Source organism: Tetrao urogallus (assembly GCF_951394365.1).
Source record: "Tetrao urogallus genome assembly, chromosome: 2".
NCBI lineage: Eukaryota > Metazoa > Chordata > Aves > Galliformes > Phasianidae > Tetrao > Tetrao urogallus.
The window spans coordinates 50,722,026-50,747,002 of NC_136814.1; the positions used below are offsets into that span (position 1 = coordinate 50,722,026).

Genomic DNA, 24,977 nt, shown 5'->3' on the forward strand with positions numbered 1-24,977 from the left:
TTTCACTTTGATTTAAGTAAGTCTTCCCATTCAACGGTGGACTCACTATTTTTAGGTATTGCTGGAAACAGTGACTGCATTTTAGTTCGGAATTCTTTCATCTATAAAAGAGGTTAAGAAATAAAAGTAGTCAACTATTAATAAGAGGCTCATTCCACAAAATATAGTTGTTTGAGGTAAAGAAGACGGAAAAAGGCCTTAAAAATAACAGCAAAGTAAGATATTCTCTTTAATTATACTGGTTCAATTAATTAAGTGGGAAAAAAAAGTATGAAAGAGACAAACTACAATCCCCACATCTAAAGAATCACACTGGGTATCTAACTTGGAACCACTTGTCTGAATGATTCACAACTATTATATGAGCTATTGTGTGAATATATATACATATAAATATTAATATTTTTTTGTTTGATGTAAAATTACTTCAATAGAATTCAGCCATATTTTCAATGCAGTGCCTTATTCTGCACTTTCTCTAGATTGAAGATCTGTTATAATAGCTCTATTTGAGGATTTTAGAACAAGATTAAAGAAAATGTTCAGCTCTGACAGTTTTAGTTTATCCAACAGTATAGATACAGGTGATTAAACAAAATCTTATTAAAATTTATTTATTAATAGACAGGAAAAGAAAATTCATTATTATCCATAGGACCATGCTTTTCTTTCTTTATTGATAAATTAAAGTGTGTGCTTTGAAAAGAAAGATTGCTGTCTTTATATTCTATGTATTAATGCATTAAAACCAAACACCAAATCTATATTTATGGTAATCATTTTAAGACCAATGGCTGATTCTATTGTCTTGATAGGACAGAACTGAGAATTAATTTCATTAAAAACCACTTCTTTATAAAGTTGCTGTTTAGATTTAATGGGTTCTTTTCTTCCAATATTTTTATATACAAGGGCTGCTCCAATTATCTCCTATTTTATTATGTTGGTCCACAATGCACAAAGCAAGCTTGACTAGAAAATAAAATATTACAAGTCTATTATGAAAGAAAAAAAGTTTCTAGAAAGCACCAAAACATTGCTATCAACTGTAGATTTAAGAATACTCAGACTTCTCTCAGAATGCTAACTTATTTTCTGCAGGTAAAAGCAATTCATTTTCTGGAAAAGCAATTTTCCTTTAGCACATAGATAGAATTTGAAATATTTAATGCCTTTTTTTTGTTCATTTTTAAGACCCTGTGATAAATTTCTTCAGCCCTATCTTCTTAGATTCCAATGCTTTTTTGTAAAACCATTTTGCAAGCGATGCCAGACTTAATGCCATTACTTTGCTCTTGCAAGCATCCACATCTTTTTCCATGACCCGTCTCTATACAAAACATTTTTAATTGCAGTTCACAGGCTTGACTGTTCTACATTTTTCTCCAGACTTTCTTCTTTTGTGATTCCCATGCTGAACAGTGAACTACTTTAATAAATCATAACACTAAGTTGATCACCAGCGTGGATTGACTTTTCAACATAATGCATTATGTTGTCAGCTATTTAGGAAAAGCGTTCTCTACAGTGTCTGCCCAGTGGGCCTAAGAAGTACCTGATATCTTCTTGGTGTGTCTAACCGGGGTGAATTTGTTGACAATACAAACATCATAGCTACTATTACTTGACATTTTCATTTCTGTGCAACTTAAAAATCCTATATCCTACTATTTCTCTCCACAATAGTTTTTGAGTAATACATTAAGCAATGTAACTGGTACTATGCACATACTTTTATTCTTTTTTCTCTCTCTTCCCAGTAAGAAAGTGCAGTAGGGTTTCACTAGAGCTTTGAATAGATTTCTAAGGTATTTCCTTCTCATCAGCACCACTAATGCCCTCAGCTTTTGAGTTTCTTCCTCCATTTCCAAGTTGTGCTAGTTACACAAACTCAATGCATTTTCAAATCCTGGCCACTGTCCTCCCAGTACTCAAAGCTCCTTTACAGCTCCCTAGCCACATTGCCAAAAAGCACGGAGAAGGCTTCAAAAAAGCCTTTCTCTGATGGAGTGGGACCAGCGTACATAGACATAAATCACAATGGAAACTGCAACACAGTTCCTTCCCTCCCGGTGTCAATGTCTGCTGCTTGTGAATCCTTCTAGTATCAAATTTTAAGCTGTGACTTCTCTCAGTCATTGACCATGCGCTTTGTACCTTGGCTGTTGAATGACCAACCTGTATTTAGTATAAATTTGGCCTCCAAACTAACTCACGCTGGCCTCACACTTGTTCTTGTTTTCATTTGGTTGGTAACATCATCCCAGGCCTACTGCAACCTCAGAGGATCCCTGTTTTTCAGCAGATACAAATGAGCTATCCTTCCGTGAACTGGATTTCCTGGTATCCAGTCAGCCTCACGCACTGGAGTGAGCTTCTTGTGAAGATGACTAACCTGGCTTTATATTATTTGAATACTGCACCCTGATTAATGGGGGAAACCTTGCAATTCAGAACCCATGTCATGCCTTGCCTTTTTTTCAGAGATAAATTGCTTGGAAGGTCTCTTCTCTCTCCAACCCAGAAACCTCCTGTATTTCTTCCAGATTCTGTAATACACACGCCAGTAGTCTCAAATCAACAAGCATTAATTTAATTAGAAAAGGTAATATGCCTACGTACCAAATACTGGAACGCTTAGAAATAATTTAATGTAGTAGCTGCTTTTTTATGATTGTCAGACACACTGACCTTGGGGCAGTCAGCTCAACTGTGATGTCTCCAATTAATACTGTAGTAAACTGCATGCTAAAAGCTGAATGTATTCTACCTCTTTTGGCTGCCTTCCTGATCACAGACCACTCTTTCAAACCCTGCTTCTGAACCCAGTGGCACATGAATGATTTGTAGCACATTTCTTGCTTTAACATTCCTGCATCCTCCATTCCCGGAGGCGACTCTCAAAAGCTAATTTCACTCAAGTGATTTTTTTATTTTTAATCACAGACATTGCAAAGCTTGATACTGTTTTTCCTGCCAAATAAATTCCAGTAACTGTTCCACCTTGACTGTCAGGCTTCTTTCTAAAAGGGTATCATCTACCTTGCTGCATTAAATAATCTGTAATAGCTACAGATCACTGTTATTTTCCTATCTTAACCTAATGATCCTGCCTCAGGTGGCAAAAATATAGGGACCTAAAAGCATCTTGCAGTTAATAATGTCTTTTTAATGTACATCGTTGACAGAATGTCACACAAAAATTGGGATAGCGCTATTACTGAGAGCACTTATGTGGCCGTTCATATTAAAATGAATGGAAGAGAGACTAAAAAAAGTCTGTTTGAATCCTAGAATGAAAGTTTTGCAAAGAAATGTTCTCTTTAAAGTCTGACATTCATAATAGGCCAACCCAAATTCTAGGAATTATTAGTTTCCTATTTTAGTACTTGTACCAGTAAGAACTGCTTACATTATCTTCCAAGTGAAATGAGGTTAGATCCCCTGAACTGGAATACTGACTGAGAGCACAACACAGCATGTCCACGTCTTATATTCTCATCAGTCACCTTTCACCTCACAGGGAACCAAGATGAGGCAGGCTGCCTTGGATTTAAGAACATCAGAGAGGATTGTTCTTGCTACCTTTTCCCAAATCTCAAAGTGATTACTGTTGCTCTTGTCAGCTAGAGCTTACCAAGGTCTGCATACAGAAATAGCAGGTTATTTGTGGAAAGCAGCATGCACTGAACCTTTACAGCACTCCAAGAGCAGAGCAGACAGCCCACTGGCTGAAGGCAATTCTCTGACTGCCACGGTAAAATGGAGTGATTGTTGCAGGTCACCTTGTACCAGCTTGCACACTGACCTCTACAGTAAGCACAGAAAGTAGCGCTCTGGTTCATATTCTTAGATCTTATACTCCATTGGCAAAGGTGTTCAGGTTACCCAGAGTCTATGCATCTCTCACTGGTAAGGCACCTGCCCTACATCACGAGCACGTTGCAGTAGCTTCACTCCAGTCTAATTTCTGAGTGAATGGCACTTAGCTTTCAATATTGGGATTGTTAACTGGTAGCTTGGAAGTCTGTTTCTACACCTCTCTAGTAAAAGAAAAAAGATGCTAGACCAGTAGAAAAGCCTAAAAAAAAAAAGAAAGCTGCTGTGATTACTCTGAATTAAATAATAATAATAATAATAATAATAATAATATTTTTTTAAAAAAGGAGAGTTACTTCCTTACACTTAGAGCTCTATGAGTATGCCTTAAAATTATATGAATGACTAATATGATTTCTCTGAAATACAAGGCCAAGAGCTTAAGTTGTTCTAGTGGATGATATCTCAAAGCAGACAATGTTAGTGTTCCACCCTCAAGCTTGCACCTATGATGGTTGGACTGGATGATCTTGAAGGTCTTTTCCAACCTTCGTGATTCTGTGATTCTGTGATTCTATTGATTTCACCAGGTGCTGGTGCAGATCTGGATGCTGCACGAGACTGCCAAACAAAAATAACAGTACAATACAGTAGTGTTTGAACTACGCTGTCTTGTTGCAAAAGGCTTTCATGTGATGCAGAATAATTGAGTGATTTTTCTTTAAACCATTGGAGAACATTCCATTTCTTTCTGCGGAGTCTTACTTTCAAATCTGGGTGCCTGAAAAGGACATCTACATGATTAGTCTTCTATGGTGTATTACTCATTTCTTCTTAGTCATCTTGCACAATTTGAAAAATTAATGTAATCTACAATTTAAAACAGTTATATATAAAAATGTATGAAGCATGCTAGTTAATGGACCCAAAGCATCAGGATGAGCATTCCCACTGCACAAGCTCTTGTGTGCTGTAATTTGGATTTCTGAACTGAATGGAAAACATGAATTGTCTGCAAGTTCGCAGTTCTTTCAAAAGGTAAACAGAGTAATTCTTTCCTCCGTATGACCAGGAATTCCCAGTATGCGTTATCCAGAAATGAGGGCCATGGCTGAGAAAACCAGACAGTACAAATCGAAGCCTCAGCCTTAAGCAATTCACAAGCCTTGATGCCCGGAATGGGACTGAATTGCGTGCAGGCCACACGTTGGAGCTCTTGCTGCACACAGAGCCAGAATGCAGACAACCATGCACTTTCAGTCAAGCAGAGCAACCTGCATGAAAACAGGAGCACATGACGAGGATGATCATGCTGCCACACTTGAAGATGTCATGGTACTGAGATGCAACATAAAAACACCAATCAGGTAAGCTTTTATTCAGATTTTTGTTATACATTTGTAGTTTGCATCACACAGAGACAAGGAGTGTGCTGATCCACTTGCCCCCTTCCAGAAACCCACAATGCTCCTGAAGCAACATCTGATCAAAGGCTGAGTGTTGTTTTATTCCATCATGGAATCACAGAATGACTTAGGTTGAAAGGCACCTTAAAGCCCACCCAGTTCCAACCCTCTGCCACAGGCAGGGCTGCTCCCCATCAGCTCAGGCTGCTCAGGGCCCATCCAACCTGGCCTCGAGCTCCTCCAGGAATAGGACACCCCAGCTTCTCTGGGCAGCCTGTGTTAATGCCTCACTGCCCTCTGAGTGAAGAATTTCTGCATAAGATCTAACTTAAACTTCCTCTCTTTTAGTTTAAAGTAATTTTCCCTTGTCCTACCATTATTACATTGTGTAAAAAGTCAGTCTCCCTCCTGTTTATAAGCTCCCTTCAAGAACTGAAAGGCCTATCGAACTTCCCATCAGTTTGCTGTCAGCTGACATTGACGAGTCTCTTCCAAGACAATGAAACAATTCCCCAAGAGAGCTACAGTTACTGTTTTCCTATGTTCTTCAAACTCTTTCTTACAGCTGTTCTATAGACAATGCAGATGTAGCAGCTTTCCACTAAGAAAAAGATGATCTTATTCCCTGAATAAGCACTCTGCGTTATCAAGTACGAGCAAAGTTCACAGGTTCCTTGTTTATATCTTCTAGTCCTTGTGCAAAATAAAGGCAGTACATATGTGTGGAGGCAATTCTTCTCCACACCAAACTAATTAGGTAATACAAGCAGTACAGACAATATGTGTATAAACAAAAGGCGGAAGTGCTAATTTGTATTGGTGCTAAATCTTCCTTGAATTTAAGTAAGTACTGAGGAAGTAAAACAACGCTAAATGCTGAGCAGACTTGAATTATTTTGAATTCTATGACAATGAAGTAAGAAAGAAAAGATGATTTTATTGTGCAGTCAAGTATGCATAATAAATCAAACATGATAAGGAATAGAAACAATATGAATAGGTGAGGATTAAATAAAACTAAAATTTAAAATAACAGCAATAAAAACATCTAGGATGATCCTAGAATGATTTTAGAAGATACACTGCTTTCAAGCAGCATTTGGACATCTACAAAACAGTATAAAAATTTAAGCTTCTGCAAAATGTCAGCATTTGATTGAGATCTGTAGATCTTAGTATTACTTATGGATGCTAAAAATTTGTGAAGACTCTGCACTTGCATTTTATTTTTTTTAAATCATCTATCCTTAGACTCAATACTGATTTGTATTTATAATGTACTTGTGACTTTAGTCTCAAAAATATTATCAAATATCTCCCAAAATAGATGGGATGATGTTAGTATTGTTTTGCTTAAAATGAGTATTCAGAAGTTAGATTTCCTCTAGATAAAAGCACCTTGCGTAGGAATTGTCCTTACCAACAAAACCATAGTAAGTATATAATCTCTGTATTGTTTTTAATTGCTTTAGATGTCTCTACACAGCTGTGCAATTCTGTTAGATTGTTAATATTTTAAACGTTAAGATCAATGAAAAAGGATATTTCATCAGGAGTCACTATAAAAATGATAACTAATATTTTGTATCTATATTAGTCATCTATATTAGTTCTCAGTATTTTTCAGCTTTCCATAGAACAGATATATAAGCAACAAACCTACATATGAATCATACTGGCCCTCTTCCCTTGGGAGGACAAATGCTTTCATTTCTGAGGAAATTTATTGAGGGCATGAAGAGCAAAAGGGCTCTTAAAGCATAATTTACCTCACTTATTAATTGTTCCGTGGCTCAGGGTGCCAGTATTGAAACACTGTTCTGCTTTTAAAATAATGTTCATAATCCCTGCTATTAAAAAAAAAAAAAAAATTAATTCAAAAGGAACAACAAGCTTTCATAGATATGTTCTAATATCTGTCAAGTATTCTATTGCTTCAAATTTTTAATTTAAAGAAAAGCTGCTTATCTAAAGTGAGGATTTACAACTTAACTGTGACTTCTAGAAAACTGAAATATTTTTGGTCCTGTTGACAAATGGCAATCAAACTGTAAGCAAACTGGAATTCAGCTTAATAGGATTATCGACATCAGTTATTCCTGTAAAATAAGCACACTGAATGCAAAACAAGTTTAAACAATATACTGCTGACAGTCAGCTATGTGAGAATCACTCTGCAACTCTCCACAGTCAGCAGGTTGAGGATTAAGAAGAATGAAACACTTGGGGATAGAGGGATAGGTCAGGAAGACCTTTTCAAAAAACAAGGAATAATTTATATCACAAAGTTAGACCCTATGCATTTTACTCATTAAATAAAGCAAGGGGTCACCATGGTGTGTATCTTGCTTGTACAGACAGGCTATGTTTCTGCCTTTCAAAAAACATCAGTTTAAGCAGCAAAGGAAAAGGCAGGAGACCAGATAAATCACTCCAACTGCAACTCTGCTTTGCTTTAAGCTTTTAATTTATTGTTTTACAATAACTTTAGCTTAATTAAAGATCAAAATGAAGGAATATTACAGAAATAAAGCAACAGAATTTGGGCCTTGTTCAGAGACAAAATAATGTATTTTTCCTCCATTTCCAGGACTATGCTGTAACCATAAATTTCTTCAAGTACTGTAACTGCAGGTCCCCTTTAATCCTCGCAGACACAGCTCTCTCATCACTGCAAATGGCAGAGCTCTATGTGCTTCCAAGGACATACGTGAGACTAGAACTGCCTAAGTGCCACTAAGTTTGGACAATTTATCATCAGAAAATAATTTATGAAGGACTATGTGTCCTTTAATTTCTGATTAGTTCCCTCTTACTTCTGATAACGTTATGCTTATAAATACATTGTCTGGGCAGCTAGTAATGCAGGAGGAGGAATCACAATTTTATCAGGTGTGACCACTGGTCTGAACATGAAACCACTGCTACAGTATGTTACAATATTTATTAAATCATACATTCATATCATAGAATCACAGACTCATTTGAGTTGGAAGGAACCTTTAAAGGTCATCTAGTTCAACTCCCCTGCAACGAACAGGGACACTCACAGCCCCTCCAGCCTGACCTTGAATGTCTCCGGGGATGGGGGATCCACCACCTCTCTGGACAACCAGTTCCAGTGCTTTGCCATTCTTACTGTAAAAAAATATTTCTTATATTCAGACTAAATTTCCCCTCTTTCAGTTTAAAGTATTTCCCCTTGTACTCTCACTATTGATCCTATTGAAGAGTCTGTTCCCTTTCTTTCTTATAGCCCCTCTTTTAACATATGCCTAAGTTTAAGCACATACCTTAAAACTTTTGTTGGATCAAGGCTAGTCTCTACTGCTCTACTGCCTAATGATTCAAATTAAGATATAATGTTGGTCAAACTAAATTACATTACACCATCTGAACTCATTTTAATACAGACTCTGAACTGTGACGTACAAACAACAAAAAGGTATGGCAGATCATAGCATCTGTAAAACAGAGACACAAAATCAGAAAGGTTTCATTTTTTAATAAAAACTTCTCATTCAAGTTGACTGAAATAACAAGGTTTTAAGATTTTTTTTTTATTTCTTTACTTACAAAAGTTTTTATTTAGTGAAACATAATCTTAAACTAAAGATTTCAAACTTCATGAAGTATTTTGTATAGAGAGTAATAAAATAAGATGCCTCAAATATGACTTCTTAGATATCATGAAATGAAAAACATGCCAAACCCATTATTTTCTACAAAATTACTTTCAACACGTTTGTGTAATCCCTCAGGATACAGTCAGCTCACTGTACCAGGAGTCTAAAAGATAATGCCACGATATAAAAGTTATTAGATAGTAAATATACTTGTTCAAAGTTACATGTCAACTGTTAGGCATGTGTTTAATATTACATACGTTCTTCTGTTCTATGAAGTGCCTCATAGTGGGAGGCTGCAGGCATGTTTAAGTGAACAGTGGAGTTCAGACCAGGAATGTGCTTTGGTTTGAATCTACCAGTTGTCCATACAGGGAATGAGCTGAACAGACTCACAACACCCCAGATGGATGTCTTTAGAGTGAAACAAAACTGGAGGTATGTGCTAGGAGCACATCTAGTGTATTCCAGCTGCAAACAGATATTCACATCGTGGGACAGGGCTAGAGTCAGCTCAAATTTAAAATATCCCCTGGAATGGTTGTAGATATTAGAGCCCCAGGCCCAAACTGCTTCATTGGCCCAGTGCTGCTGGCCACTTGCTTACACCGACAGAAGTGCTGGACCTTAACATCATCAAAGATGGACTGCTTTCTTAAGAGTTCACTGGAAGTTAGTTAAAAAGTCATGCTAATGACATATTAATGACATTTTAACAACATCTGGATAATGTCTGCATGGGGCCCAATGTACATGAAAATAGAAAACCATCAGTTCCTAGGTTCTGAAAATGAAGATTTCTCTTTTACATTAATGAAAAATAGAATTTAAACTATTATCAAACCAAGTCCTCACTGACCCATCGCTTCTCATTTTAGGGATAGGAGCTCACTGAAATTTAGTAGGGTTTATTACTTAGTAGCCTATTAGAAGATGACAACAGCAACAACTGCAGTCAGGGGATATTAACAACCCATCCTGAGACTGCATAAAATTTTTTGTATCCCTTACCAAGGCATAAAGATCAGTTTCTTACCATCATTCCTGAGTTTTCATGCTAGCATAAAAATTGGTAGGCTAACCACTCTTATCAATAAAGCCATTTAAGAGCTAGAAGGAGGCCTTGTGACAGCAATGTTTTAAGAACATATTGAATATAGTGGCTTTCTCTTCTGCTACCAGCAGATGTAGCTGCAGTGCAGAACAAACTACAAACACATCCTCAAGCCTTTTGGCCCTGTGTACGAGGGTCACATCCCCTGCCCCTCTCGCACCAAGTCTGCCTTGTCCTGGCAGGTGTAGCAGATAGGTGTCTGATAATATAGACTTTTTTTCTTAAAAAGAAAACACAACAACTACACATCGCATTGTAGCAGTCCCATCACTGGGTTTAGTTTTGTCCTTTGCTCACCACCTCTTCCTATGTGGCAGCTATGAAAGGTCTCACAGCAGGCACATTGATTAGCGTCCATTCACACCAGTTCAGCAGTGCACGGTTTCAAACCAGACTGTGGCTAAAGTGAGCAGGGTTCAAGGGGCACGGAACACATTGTTGGCTGCACTTCTCCAAATTTACTGCCCAGCTTTGCCCTTCTTCTCATTTAGAGTCAAAGCAAGCTGTGGTATGCATGACCTTCAGCAGTTCACATGGGTTGATCAGTCAGAGGTGGAACTGCTCAGTAGGCCAGCTGGCTAGCCAGCCACTCCTATGAGATCTCCGACCCATCACATCTGATTTTCCACTGTGGCTTCTTGTCATGATTTACTTCCTGAGACAGTATTAGACAGTAAACAACACAGCAGCTTAGTTTCACTAGACTCAGAGCTCTCCTCCAGACTGTACGTGAAAGCAGTTCTCTGCTCACTGGGAACATGCCAAGCCATCCACAAGGACAGAGCATGGCAATGGATTAGAGAACACACTGGAATTAATGTACTTTTATGTGTGACAGATGAAACATTTTTGTTTGCTAAATTAAACATCTGTGGTGTTTACAATTAAAATTTTATTATGCCTAACAATATTGAAACACCATATGAGCTGTTGATAATGTTGTTATCATTATTACCAGAAGCTCTTAAACAACTGAAGTCAGTGCCCAGCTGAGAGAGGACAGCATCAGGGGCAGACCACTAATTAACACATCCCAAAGGCAGTTGGTTACTGCTGAAGGCAGTAAGGTGAAGGAACAGGGCAGCAAGCTCTTCTTCTTGTTCAGCTGCCAAAAGTTTAGTTATTAAGATCACAAAAGTTCCAGGCATCAAGATGAACTGAAGTTTCTCTAAGGTCATGTACAAAACAGCACTTTCAGAGACTAACATTTGCTTTAACGTCAGAGCTTTCAAATATACATACAGTGTGCTTAGCTTGGAATTGTAACTTCAAATTCTTCACAGCTGTGGTATGGGGAACCTGCAATTGTTACTGAGTAATGGAGTTCACAGAATTAAACTGGGCTGAAGAATCAAAATATTTATATTCAGCTGAACCTACAACAGATTTTTCTCAAGTTGTTCAACTGAAATTAAAATGTTCATTTGAAAATGTTGAGACGAACATGAAACCTGCAGTAGCTTTTGTCTAAAAGTTAATGTTTGAAGAAATTTTATTTTACCATAACTCCAGTAAATATTTTCACACAAAATTAAACTTATTTTTGTGACTATGTAACAATTATTAGTTTTAACAAATATATTTTGCATGTCCCTAAAAGTTAGCATTGGAATTGACTGATTGCTAGCATATTATTGCTGTCACAGAAGCAGAGATAAAGAACTTTCAAAACTATTGTGCTTCTCTGAAATGGGAAAACCCTTTCTCAGAATTAAAATATACCTAGGAATCCAGAACTAATGATGTGCCAGCCAGCTTGTAACACTTACTTAACCTCAGGTGCTCATGAATATGATACTTAATGCACAAAAGTAACATTTTCCGTGACATATAGTATTTCCTCCTGAGTGTTATTTTAAAGCAGCATGCAAAGTGTCAAAAACAATCAAAAATTACTTGTTCTTTAGAATTACATTTCTAGAGTCCCTTTTCTCGGGTCAGAATATTTCATCTTTAACACACTTCTGCTTTTGTACTTCTAACAATTTTAAACATATATTTAACACATACAGTAAAACAGGATGAAGAAATGCATGGCAGAAACTTACAAATGTAAATTTGCATTTATGCTGTAATGAGTAGTGCTATCATATGATTTTCCTTCTTCCAACTGGAACTTAAATCCATAGCAAAAGCAATAAATATGTCAGTGAAAAGCAGAGGAAGAGTGCGGTTCAAAATTATTTGTAGCCTCAGCCTCTTGACAGAAAACCACTTCCTTCAGTGTCTCCAGTTCTAACCATGCCATGCTGTTAAACAAAAGCACTCTACATAAAGAAACCAATACCAAAAGGTGTTTGCAAGAGCCTCTTAAGTTTGCCCTATCTTCTTTCAACACTAAGGCAACACAGAATATAACAAAGAATGACTTTCTGATGATAAATGGTTAGGTACTTGCTAAAATGCCATGTACTGCTGCTGTGCCCTTATGACATGAGATCCTGCTGTGAAACTGTGACATTTCCTGTACTTAGCTACCTCAAGCGTGTGTTCTTCTTCCCTGTCATATAGTCTCGGTGAAAGCAGCCTCATAACAAAACCAAGCAGCTGTGTGTCCAGGTCAGCATCTTCTAAGGAAATAAAAATTAAGCTTACTGACAAACTGTTAAAGTAAGTTGCTGACTAGCATCATAGTGTCCTTCAGCAGGACCAGAAGTACTCTGAGTGAAAACAAGAATCAGCAGCATGGTGTGAAGTGAATCCTTTTGGCTGATGATGTAAGTGAGTAAATTCAGCAGACTACTAGATTGCTGTAGCTCAGCACACAGAGAGTATAAGTTGACATGCCTGCTCTTCTTTCTTTGCTATTCCTCTACTGCCTAACAAGCGGGACTTGAGTATAAACAAAATGCATTGTAGCTACATCTTACATCCTGCTTTCCTTTATTGGTTCTTACTGAGAATCAACATTAGAAACTAAAGAATTGGTGCATGCTGGGATCAGTATGGTAACTGTTGAGTCAGGGCCTGAACCACTGATTGAGCACCTGGGGAAAGGACCTGCTCAACTCTGTGAGCACAGATGAAGGCAATTTAGCTATCTGACTGGAATGGGTGGAGCCTGGCTGCACCTCTCTTAGACCTCATTTAAGGGCTGACTGCCACGGGGGAAGGATCTCTGGTTGGAGATCCCTTCCCTGTGGAGTTTCTGTTGTGAGCCTAGATCTTCAGAGATGGGTGAGCATTTTTTTTTTTTTAACACCTTTCTATTGCGCAAGTCCCTTTATCATCATACCTCTTGTATTACTATTCTATTGCGTTGGTGTTTCTGATTGCTACAGGAAACAAATGGCTAACTCACAGGATTCACTAGCAGAGTGGATAGGAAGTGTGAACTTGAATTAAGGTATTAATGAGAATAGTATTAGGGTGGAGCAATATATTGCTGCTTTTAGTGTTGGGAGATCACAAAATGTTCTGCTGGAGATAAAAGTAATTTTTCACAGAAAGTAAGGGAAGTCTATTCATTCCTACTCTTTAAAAGGAAGTGGAGTTCTGCCAGCTGCAGGGTCTCTCTTCAGTTATGGCTCATTAGTGGGGGCAAGCCAAAACGCTTACATGAACTCCAGTGTTCACACTCAACACAGTGAGATAGTGGAACATGAGAACTTTATTCAAGATAGCCTTTGCGCCTTGGAGCATGCAGATGCTTCCCACGTTTCTTTGCCTTGATGTGGCGCATCATGGAACACCACTCTGTTACGCTCAAATCCTCTAACTTCTGCTCCTTACAGAAATGCACTAGGGGAAGAAAGCTATCTTCACCCCAATTTTTCTTACATCCTTAATGTCCTGATGTAGAAAATAGGACTTAGACAAATAGACATCTATAAAAAGAGGATTTGGGGGTAGTGTTCTATTCAATAAGCAAAGAATGCAGAATTTGCAGCCACTATTTTAATCTCTAAAGTAGAACACTGACTCTTGAAGAATTTGAAATGTGTGTAAATAAACACGAGCAGGACAGAACTGTTCTTCCCCCTAAACTGTCTCCTCCACAATATCACACTTACAAAAGAGGCAAAAATGACTTTTCAGTCTGCACAGGCCTCTGGTTAGTCACTGTACGTGTTGAGAACCAAGGGTACTGCCAGTTGAAGTGGTACAGAATATGATGAATTCTGGAAAAAAAAAAAAAAACAGTATTTGGAGAATCATATTTGCTACTCACGCTGTGAACACCCAGAGCCTTCCAGATGGCAAAACTTAGTAATCCAACTCCACACCATGCATACAGAGAGCCCCATCCTAGGGCACGTAAGGCCAGTGATGTGCCGCTCTCAGGTAGTGCAGCTGTAGCAGTAATACCCTAGGGGGGAAAAAAAAGACTGATCAAGACAAAGTGAACAATAACTGGAAAAAAGAAAAATAGAAATGAAAGAAGTTAACTTTTACTCTAGAAATTTTCTTCCCTTGCCAGTTTATGTGATGTCATAGAAACTCTTGCTATGGATGCCAGCAGGCCCAAAGTGCCAAGCAAGTGGGTATATTAGCTGCTTTCTCACCAGGAACAACTTTCAAGTCTGCCAGTAGCATTTGGGGAGTTTTAATATCTGAAGATGCTGAAATAAACTGTTCAATAGGCACAAGAATCTGATAGTTATCCTGCCACTCAAAAGCTGCAACTGGCTCAAAAACAAGACAGCTGCACTGGAACACAATCCTTCTATAGAATTGATTTTGGTATGATTTTTTCAGGAGTGGTGTGAGTGGGGCATGACCATTAGCCTATAAGCCTTCATCCAAGCTCCTGTAAAAGTAGATTGGGAAACTAGAGGAACTTATGCATCTTTCAGCTTGATGTAGGATGTAACAGTGACTGAGAGACCAATTTTGAGATGCTGCAACTCTGAAGGAATTCTAGAAGCTGTTTAGGAAAACTTTGAAAATAACAAATAGCAACATTAAGCCTCATTTCCCTGCAGAGTTCACTAAGTGGCAACAAAGATAGCTCTATTCCATTTTCACACTTCCCATTTCCGTCAGAAATAACAGTGGGTGTTTTTTGAGATTCTGCTGCTTGAGTCTTCCATTAGAAGTGTTGCAAAAATACAAAAGACTTGGGAAAGTCATCTCAGGCCAAGAGGAGTGGAGTCTTGACCATGACAGACTCCCAGCCACAATGGAAACTTTTTTGTCACAGCACATCAGTATAGGGTGCAGCTATGAAGGGCTCAAACACATGGTGGTTCACATCAGTCAGTTCACACCACGTGTTTGCTGCTAGCCAGCCATTCTTGGACAGCAATGCCCCCTGCACTGTATTTAGCTGCTACAGGGCAGCTTCAGTCCATTTCATTTTCTTTCTTCTTCGATGTAACTAAACACATGTACAGTGTCTATCAGAATGGTATATGGCCAGTGAAAAAGCATCAGTAGTGCTTGCTTTTTTTTTTTTTTTTTCCTCTTGGCTTTGTATTCATCAAAATGTTAAAATGATCTTCGGACAGTGCCCAGTATTAACATTTGTCCTTTGGATATAGTTCTGGGCAGTTACCCAAGGACAAGCACCAATGTACAAAGGACACAACTAAAATCCATTTTATTCCTCATAGGTTCTGATTTGGACATCCCAAAGTGGAAGCTGTAAAGTGTTCACAGTGTGTATATACACATAGATAAACAGACACAAACAATAGCTCTCTAACCACACTGTTAAACAGAGTTCTACTATTTCCTTCCTGCAGCTAATGAACTTTTCTAACTCTTTCAGTAGAGATTGTATTGAGTAGATTTAAAGATGCTGATGATTTCTGATATTTTCCTGCTTCAATAGTCTACACATATACAACATGTAGAATTTCCATTTGGAAGATGGAAAAAGAATGGATGAAAATATCCTCTACATAGAATCTTTAAATAGGAGTCATTATCTGTGAAAACTGCTGGCAAAAATAACTTGACCACTATTTAAATGCTAGATTATCTCAAAAAAAAAAAAAAAAAAAGTGCTATGTGGAAGCGGTTGATTTGGTTTCACTGACAGCAGTCAAAAAGTGTTCTGTTCCAAGCTGACTGCTGAGGGATGTTAAGTATAAAGATAGGGGATTTCTGTAAACACCAGTTTGTCATAAGATTATCCGATATGCTGTTCAGAGCATCAAGAAAGCTGATTAAGAAATGCCAAAAAAATAAGAGGAGAACAGTAGAATACTATGACAGCATGGGGGGGAAAAGGGTGTAACTACAAAAAGAACATTTTTAGGAGAACAATTTCAATCATGAGCCTGTTACTGTATACGTTGTTTCCTCCCTGTTACTGCTCTAATACTGGGGGGGGGAGAACCTCTCTGATTTGAAAAAATAAGCTATTGAACAATGCTCAAATCTTCTTACAAAAAAAAAAAAAAAAAAAAGAGGCCAGGAGAATACAGTGCAGGATTTACCGGTTTGTTTCCCAAAATACATGCTTCACACTTAATTTATTTTATTTCTGGAGGACACAGGAGAAATGATAAAGGCCTCAATTTTCCGACTATCTCCTTGTGGACAAGAATGTGTCTGAAAGGAAACTGTGCCTAAAATAAATACGTTCAACTTCATCAGTTTATTGTATTGAGCGCATTCACATGGCCTAAACCATTCTAAAACTAAACACCTGGAAAAATTCTGATAAAACTGAACATTTCTCACAAGAAGGCTGCTGCATCTGAGCACTTTAAATTTAATATACATTTCCCCCTTCCCAAAAGATGTTTTAAATGAAAGTCTCTGCAGTGGTTCATCACAAAACAGGATTACGTAATCTCAGTTCTAAGTAAATTTGGGCTCTGGTTCTATAAATGCTTACTTAATTTCAGTAACGTGGAAGAAGTTCATTTTCAGCTTTATCGCTCCCCAGTAACACTGATGCTGTTCTGTAAGACAAGTCTTGTTGTAATGGTCTGAAAGCAATCATGAAGTGAAGATGATGTGATGCTACATCTTTCTTTTCAAATTGCTATTTACTTTTTTTCTCTGATTCATCTATTTTAATTGGTCACAGACTGCATTGTGTTTGTTTCTTATTTCTACTCTGACTCCCGTGCTGCAGTTTCACTGACGCGAAAGCTGGCACAAGCCAGCAAAGATGGTGAAAGAAGGAGTCTTGCATTTCTTCCCAGCATTAATTCTGGGATAGCTGGACTACTTCTTTGATCAGCAGTGCTGGCTTATGTTTACTTGAAGTATCTGTCAAGCTATGGCCTCATCCTAAATGGAAGACTTATTATTTTGGGGTCGAATGTCTAATATGGATGCGATTACCCTTAGTTATTTATAGTTACAATTCTGTTACTGAAATAATGTGTTATTTTTAATAACAGGCAATGACCTATACTAACTGTAAATTTAAGTATCTTTACCTCTTTGATGGCAAAACCTCAGAGATCCCCTATAGGCAGTTACATAATTTGCAAAGTTTAGCCTTCCCTTCTGAAATCACTCACCTATCACACCTTCACAAAAAAGTATCATTTCCTTTCTACACTTTGCAGTATTTAAGTTGAGCAACGTAGAAATCATACGCTATTCCTAGCAAACGTTTAACCTACTCCTACTGACTTGAAGTCTAGTGCTCTGGCCATCAGCTTTGCACAGCCAAACTGTACCTATATCATTATTACTACAAAGCACTTTATGCGTTGTTTTTTCCTGTGTATCACAACTGGAAAACAGTTTAAATGAACAAACCTTATTGAACCAGTTTGGGTTCTTCTTTTTTGCCATGGCAAGCGTGGTGCCAAAACCTGCTATCATTCCTGCTGTAGCAACTGTACCTAGAAAAATTCCACCTGCCAAGAAAAGTTTAAGACATAAAAATTAAATTGATATTAATCACTGCAAGTGATATCAACATGTCACATTCTGGGACTGCTGTATATATCTCCCATCTTATTGAGGTGTGCACGCCTTTTTATAGAGAATACAATTATCTGTGGTTCTGTGAAATTAAGATCTTGTCTCCTAGAAGGAGAAAAAACAAAAAATAATCTGTTTTGAAAGCAGCACCTGAAAAAGAAAGGTCTGTAAACATATGCTGAGGGAAAAGGAACAGTTTTCCAAGTTATTTATATTATTTCCTCCTTACCATAGCTAATTAATATCTTGAAATGGAGCCTTTTGAAAACAAATAGCAAGCATCTATTTGCAAGCTGCACAAGGCAGAAGTCATCCACATCCCAGGATGCCTTTTCACAGCACTTCCAAATTTTCATGCTCCCTCTGCAGCCTCACTCCAGAATCAGGATGCTAAAATCAGCCCTGTGTTACAAGATGATGTGCTTCTCCTGCTGCACCACTGGTGACTTCGAACAGCCATCTGAAAACCTACTTCAGAACACCATTCTGTAAGTAACACATTCTCTTTGGCATTGTCAGCTTTATGTTCTAATGATCTATTTAAAAAACAAACAAACAAAAAAACCTCAACAAACCTAAAAACCAACAAAACCATGTGAGCTTCCTTGAGATACAAAGCACTCCTTGCTGCCAGCTCTTCTGCAGCCACTTGGGAGCTTCTTCTTGCATCAGAAAGGGATCTGCAGCCATATCAGACCACTTGTAAGAAAAGGCCTCCTATGGACCCTGAGTGCACTATGCAGCATCTGGCTCACACCAAAATGCCCTCAGTAGAGGCAACAAGCTCTGCCTTTGCACCTGTTGGGTAAAAAAGTTTAAATATACATATCATTAGAGTAGGAAGCAAGAATCAAAATCCCCTTATGTCAGGTCTCGCTTTCTAAAACTTGGTTATGGTATTACTGTGATTGAGAAGTTTGCTGTAGCCATGTCAGTGAGATGTGTGGAGGACATGCAGCCTGGGAACAGGAGGACCTCCAACACCCTGACAGAACAGAGGGTGCCCCCTGCATTTTACACTTCAAGGTCCACTCAGTAGCAACGTTTTCCCGATTTCAGAAATAGCAATTGGTTTTTAATTAATGTCTGCCAAAAGGAGTTTAATGCACAGCCTCCAGCCATGGGACTTGGGCCGGCAAGCACTACAACGTGGAGAAGCACCCTGAGGCAGTGACTGTGCACCCTCCGCCCAGGACGCGTCTCCCGGCTCCCGCAGCCCGCGAGTTCACGGCGCTCCAGGGTTCGGCCACGCACGCCCCACGTGCTGCCGCCCGCCTGTGACCCGAGTGGGGAGTGGAGGAGAAGGGAGGCGCTTCCAGCACCTTTAATGAGGAAGAGCTTGTCCTGGGAGGCCGCAGTGTTCCCGCGGCCCCGGGGAAGAGGCCTCCCCAGCGCGGGGTCCAGCGGAGCCGCAGTTTGCGGGGAATCCCCCATGGCCGGGCAGCGGGAGGACGCGGAGGCAGCGGCAGCTAACCCGGAAGAAAAAGGAGCGGAGCAGGCGGCACGGCCGCCTTTCCTCTTCCATTTCCTCCACCTCCTCCTTCTGGGCTGCGCAGCCGCTGTGGGTGCCGGTGTATGTGGGGTAACTCAGGGCTGAATGGGCAGAAGTCACAGCCTCTCGCAGAACGCGGCTATACTAGCGCACTTGGAAGGGATTTCTATGTAAATCTCAATGACGATGTGATGGACTTCACTAAACGAAACTGAAATCTTTGCTCCCAATGAATTTCACTGAGCTGTCTTGACGGATGTCGTTGCTTTCAAATACGTTTTGAGGTTCCAGATTGCATCTCCCGTTTTAAACACCGTGGCAGAATCACAGTGTCGGTGTGCGCTGCTTCCCACAGCAGTGTGGGTGACTGACGTACGGCTCGGATCTGGCACCACGTTGAGAGAAAAAACATGCATCTAAACAGAGCACAAGCGTTTCTTCCTCACTTTCTTTGAACCTCTTCGTCATCATTTATAGTGCGTATCTAGGGGTCTGATTGCAGGGGATTGGGTTGCTAGGCAAAAATTCAGTATTTTGGGAAACTTCCTGGTCGTGGTACTTCTGCAAACCAATGGGAAGCCTCTAATGCATGTGCATTACACACATCTCACACAGCAAAGCAGCAGTGGTTGTGGAATACAGTTGTTACTGTCATACAGCTGACTCATCAGCCCCAGCTCCGCTTTTCAGAGCACCTCACTAACTACCAGTCTTCCTCCATTGGGAGAAAGCACCCCAGGTTCCCATATGTGAAAGGGACCTGGGTGAACTGGTGGGCAGTTGGCTGAATATGAGCCAGCAGTGTGCCCAGGTTGCCAAGAAGGCCAACGGCATCCCGGCTTGTATCAGGAATGCTGTGGTGAGCAGGACTAGGGAAGTAATCCTGCCCCTGTACTTGGTACTGGTGAGGCTTCACCTCGAGTGCTGTGTTCAGTTTTGGGCACCTCAGTATAGAAAGGACATTGAGGTGCTGGAGCAGGTCCAAAGAAGGGCAACAAGGCTTGTGAAGGGCTTGGAGAATATGCCCTACGAGGGGAGACTGAAGGAACTGGGGCTGTTTAGTCTGGGAAAAGGAGGCTGAGGGAAGACCTTATTGCTCTCTTCCAATATCTAAAAGGTGCTTACAGCGAGAGCGGGGTTGGTCTCTTATCAGTGGTGACAGGTGACAGGATGAGGGAAAATGGCCTCAAGTTGCATTGGGGTAACTTTAGGTTGGATATCAGGAAACACTTCTTTACAGAAAGCGTTGTTAAGCACGGGAATAGGCTCCCTAGGGAGCTGGTTGGGTCACCATCCCTGGACGTGTTTAAAATCCATTTGGATGTGGTGTTAGAGTTAGGGTAGTATGCTTAAGCTGTGGTTGGACTTGGTGATTTTTAAGGTCTTTTCCAATCTGAGCAATTCTATCGTTCTATGATTCTGTGTGTTTTGGAGTAGCATTAGGACTGTAGTTCTTTCTGATTCCAGCACAAATAATAAAACTTCTTGGAAAAAGTGGTCTTGGAATTTTAAACAGCACGGTGACAACACTAAGGGGAGATATACCACTTTTTGTTTTATCTGAAGGCTGCAGCAAATAGGATATAAATATGGGGCTCCGGGCAGCCTGATCTAGTGGGTGGCTACTGCCCACAGCAGGAGGGTTGGAGCTCAGTGGTCTTTAAGGTGACTTCCAGCCTATTAATCTGTTCTGTGATTCTAAATACTATGTATTAATATTTAGATGTTGTTAGTAAGCATAAAGCTGAAACAATGACATGCATACATTTTGACTGTAAACTGGGCCAAGACCACCACTGTTTCTGCAAGAGGAATCATTGAACTGTGAGAGATAATAATTTGCTTTTTATCTTTGATGATAAAATCCTAGATTTTCTTCTTCTTAGGATAGTTTTTTGAGTTCACATCAATCAATAAGTCACTTTCTTTCAAATCTCCAGGACTAGGAAGAAGGAGATGAGAAAAAGGAATAATAACGTTATTTAATCTTGATTTGAACAGTGCCAAGAATCTACATTTAAGATAGTCAGATAAGATCTGTCTCTATTAATCATTCACAAAGACTTAAAGTAGGGCATAAAACCTATGAAATCCACTGTGTCTTTCTGAGGAACTTAAAATTCTCAGTGTTATAAAACAAATTGTCATGCTTTAAAAAAGAGAGAGAGAGATGTTCAGCAAAATTATGTCCATTGAAATTGTTATATAACTTAATGTAATTCTTTCAAGTACAATTTACACAAGAGCTTTGCATTATCTCTTCTTCTTCCTTCTCTTTCACTGTTACAGTACACAAGCAAACAGAGCAATCTACATATAGCTACCAGCTATGTTTTCTAAAATTCAGTTATCTCTTCCTGAAATTAGACACATTTTTATTCGAAAGACCAATTTTAATGATTCTGGTATCAAATATTCAAAGGTTCTTAAAATGAGGCCATGAAAATATATATGCAAGTAAGTAAACATGCATTGCTTGTACTAATTTAATTTGACTACAGATAAAAGTTTGGACAGAATTATTAAATTGTGAGTGCTGAGTTCATGCATTGTTTACTTTGTGTTGAGGTTTGCAATGGCCAGGATGCAGAATTTCACAGCAAAGCAATTGTGGCTGGTAGACTTCCTTCAGTGGGCCTCTTTTATTGTTTAAAAGAAAGAAAAATAAATTTAAGAAAAATACAAAAGAAACAAGTTTGCATAAACACATTCCCTAAGCTTGTTTGTTTGTTTGTTTGTTTTAATAATCCTCATGAATACGTGGCATTCCTTCCCATAAGCAGCTCAAGAAATACAATCACTATGTACAGACTTCTTAATATAATGCTGATCTGTGTTTCTCCTGCTCCTGACTTCTTATGAGCAGACAACTAACTGCAGGACTGCAGAGAATGCTGGCAATTCACAGTCAAGACTGGTTTCACTTCAGGACTAAGATTGAAATCAGGTCTTCAGTGGAGAAAGGGTTAGTTTGTAAGTGCACTGTGGCATAATAAATATGTTTACTGAGTTATTGAGGTGTCTGATAGAATGTATCCAGAGCAGTCTTCAGTGCCACTGCAGAGACAGTTGGCAGATAAAGCACAGCATCAGTTGTGGAGATAGAAAATCCAATTCAAAACATGCAGGATGTTGATTTGAATACTTGTTAAAATGACATATTCAGTTAACAGAATTTGATTATGTAAAAGAATTTGGGAGAGCCAAATGCTGGTTTTGGAAGGAGAGAAGATAAAGCATTTGAGCTGTTCTTCTGCTCTTGGGAGAACTGGGTTTTACTCTTTGATCGAGTCGGATCATCTCCTATACTTCTGAAGGCTTTGATATTTGAAAGTACGGGGCACCTATACACCCTCTGTGTACATGAGGAAGCTGTGTAAGTATTTCAGAACAAATTTCTGGTCTGCTGGACAAGAAATTGAAGCATTCTGAGTCTATGATTTTGTTTCTAACAGTACTGTCTGTCTTTATGATAAGAAACTGCTTACTGTTGTGCCCTTCTTAAGAATCAGGTGTATGAAATTCCCACACTGGGAGTAAATTCTCAGATCTTTTCTAGAAAAAGTCTGGTCACTGAATAATGATTTATAGCATTTAGCCACAGAAATACTGACAAGATCAGTGATCATCTATCAGACACAAGAACAATTATAGTAAGAGCTTTGCATCTGAAAAAGAGAAGACATTTTAAAAATATTGATTGAGCTATCTTCAAAGATTTATGTGAGGGGTATTTTTCCATTTAGAGAAGAGGAAATGAAGAAATCAATCAGTTTGTGCAGTTCTGCTTTAGTATTTTTTGGCGTAGGCACAGGCTTGGAGGATGGATCTCTGGATGCCCAGTCATCTCCTTCAGCACAGGCCCACCTTTCTGTTTTAACAGTAACTTCTTTTTTTTTATTTCACTTTTCCATTTGTTTATTCAGTAGGTAATGCTTGACCTAGGACAAGACTAGCTGTGTGTGAATGTTACACTGACACCAGAGCTCTGTATGGCCAGAGCCTGGCCACAGTTCAGTAGATGGCAGAAGTTCCAATGGCAGCGGGACCAGAGTTCCAGTTGTAAATCCCAAATTAGCACTCATACATGATGACATTAGGGCAAGTCAGAGGCGAGTTTCAGAGATGTTATTGTGCATCAAGGCTGCCCGGTGCCCTGGACTATGTTCATGTGACTCTGCAGAGATGGGGATGCTTGGGGAGCTCCTGAGGAAAACTGACTGATGTTTGTGGGGAAGCTGCAGGAGATGGCATGTTTCTGTGGGATGCTTCTCAGAATGTTGGAGGGGTTTCCTGCACGTATGTGTATCTACTTATTTTATAATCTTAGCTCTTACTAAATTTCATGTTTTATTACCTTCTCAGTGGTTGAAGTATTCTCTCTGTGTAAGTGAAATATATTTGCATCTCTATGTCTGTGCCCACATTCCTTCCTTAACTAGAGAGGCAAATGCTAGACCTCTTCCCAATGCCTGTGATACTGCTACTGCTTTAGAATCTTAGTAAATACGTTTATGAAGTTGATTTGTTTTGTTTTGTTTTTTACTGGATATTGTGTCCTTAAGGATTTCAGTATGTATTTCATTGTAGAATAGTACTCTATCACCTTTTAGTAGTTATTTTGCTGTACTACAAACACCTTTATCATGATCCAGAGAAAATTTATTTCTGACAAAATTCAAAAAACTTAACAGCAAAGAAAAAAAAGTGGTTGTACCAGGGTGCCTTTAAATTATGGCCTGGGACTTCAGAGTCAGCCGGTCTGCCTGGACGTCTGACCTGAGATAGCAGAGGTGGTCTTGAACCACCAGTTAGGTTATGACCTATTGCCAACCTGTTCTTCATGTCTCAGATGGGCAGAATTGGAAACTTCCAAATTTACAGTTGGCAAGACGGAGGCCTGTTGGTGGCAGCTCAGTACATGGATTTGTCTACCCCATGTGTCTCCTGCTGTGGGCTTCACGAGATACTTGGTAGCCTGTAGCTCAAACATCTCCCCAAAACTGTCCTCCCAGAGTACAGCTGGGCTCAGATCAGGTTGCACACAGAGGCTGTGCCATCTCATTTCTGCGTTTTGCAGAGCTGTCTGTTTAAAGCTGTTCAGACCTAGTCTGAACTCATGGCTGACTCTGTTTTGAAGAGGAGGTTGGACCGGGGACCTCCTGAATTTTTCCTCAGCGCGACTGATGTGGTATGGGTGGGCAGATTCCCCCACAAATCCAGTGTGAATTAATCAGAGGGTCTGGGTAAGCGTGATGTCAAACATGGTTTGCTTTTGACTGACTCAGATCGAACTCACCAAGTTATGATGGCTCTCAGAGGCGGAGAGAAATATTACTAGCATCTTCAGCATCATTTTTAGAAGCTGCTCTGTCAGATGCCCGAATGGACCAGGAGAGCTGCGGTGCCCAGCCCTTGCCACTTGGTGTCCTCATGAGGCCAACTACACTGGTCTGGGGAGCTTTAGCAATGGCATATGTTGCAAAACACTGGGAAAAGAAATGGGACTAGTATTTTATTTATCGTTGGGAGTTGGCCAATATAAAATCGGTTCAAATATAATACGTCACCTACTTGAGAAATCCAGCCACGGAATTAATTGGCATGAATATGAAGTGTATACTTATCTTTATCAGCTCCAGAGACAATTGTATCCAAAGGCCCTTCTTGCGGTCATTCAC

At 39.4% G+C, this 24,977-nt stretch overlaps 1 protein-coding gene across 1 annotated transcript; it reads right to left on the reverse strand.

The window, feature by feature from the left end:
- Nucleotides 1-2: 2 nt before the first annotated feature.
- On the reverse strand, nt 3-19,238 carry TMEM242 (transmembrane protein 242; the record flags this gene model as incomplete). The annotated part of the gene is made up of 4 exons (XM_079550140.1): nt 3-101; nt 14,137-14,274; nt 17,637-17,737; nt 19,127-19,238. 4 exons carry the CDS (start codon nt 19,236-19,238, stop codon nt 3-5), a joined length of 450 nt encoding a protein of 149 aa, XP_079406266.1.
- Nucleotides 19,239-24,977: the final 5,739 nt, after the last annotated feature.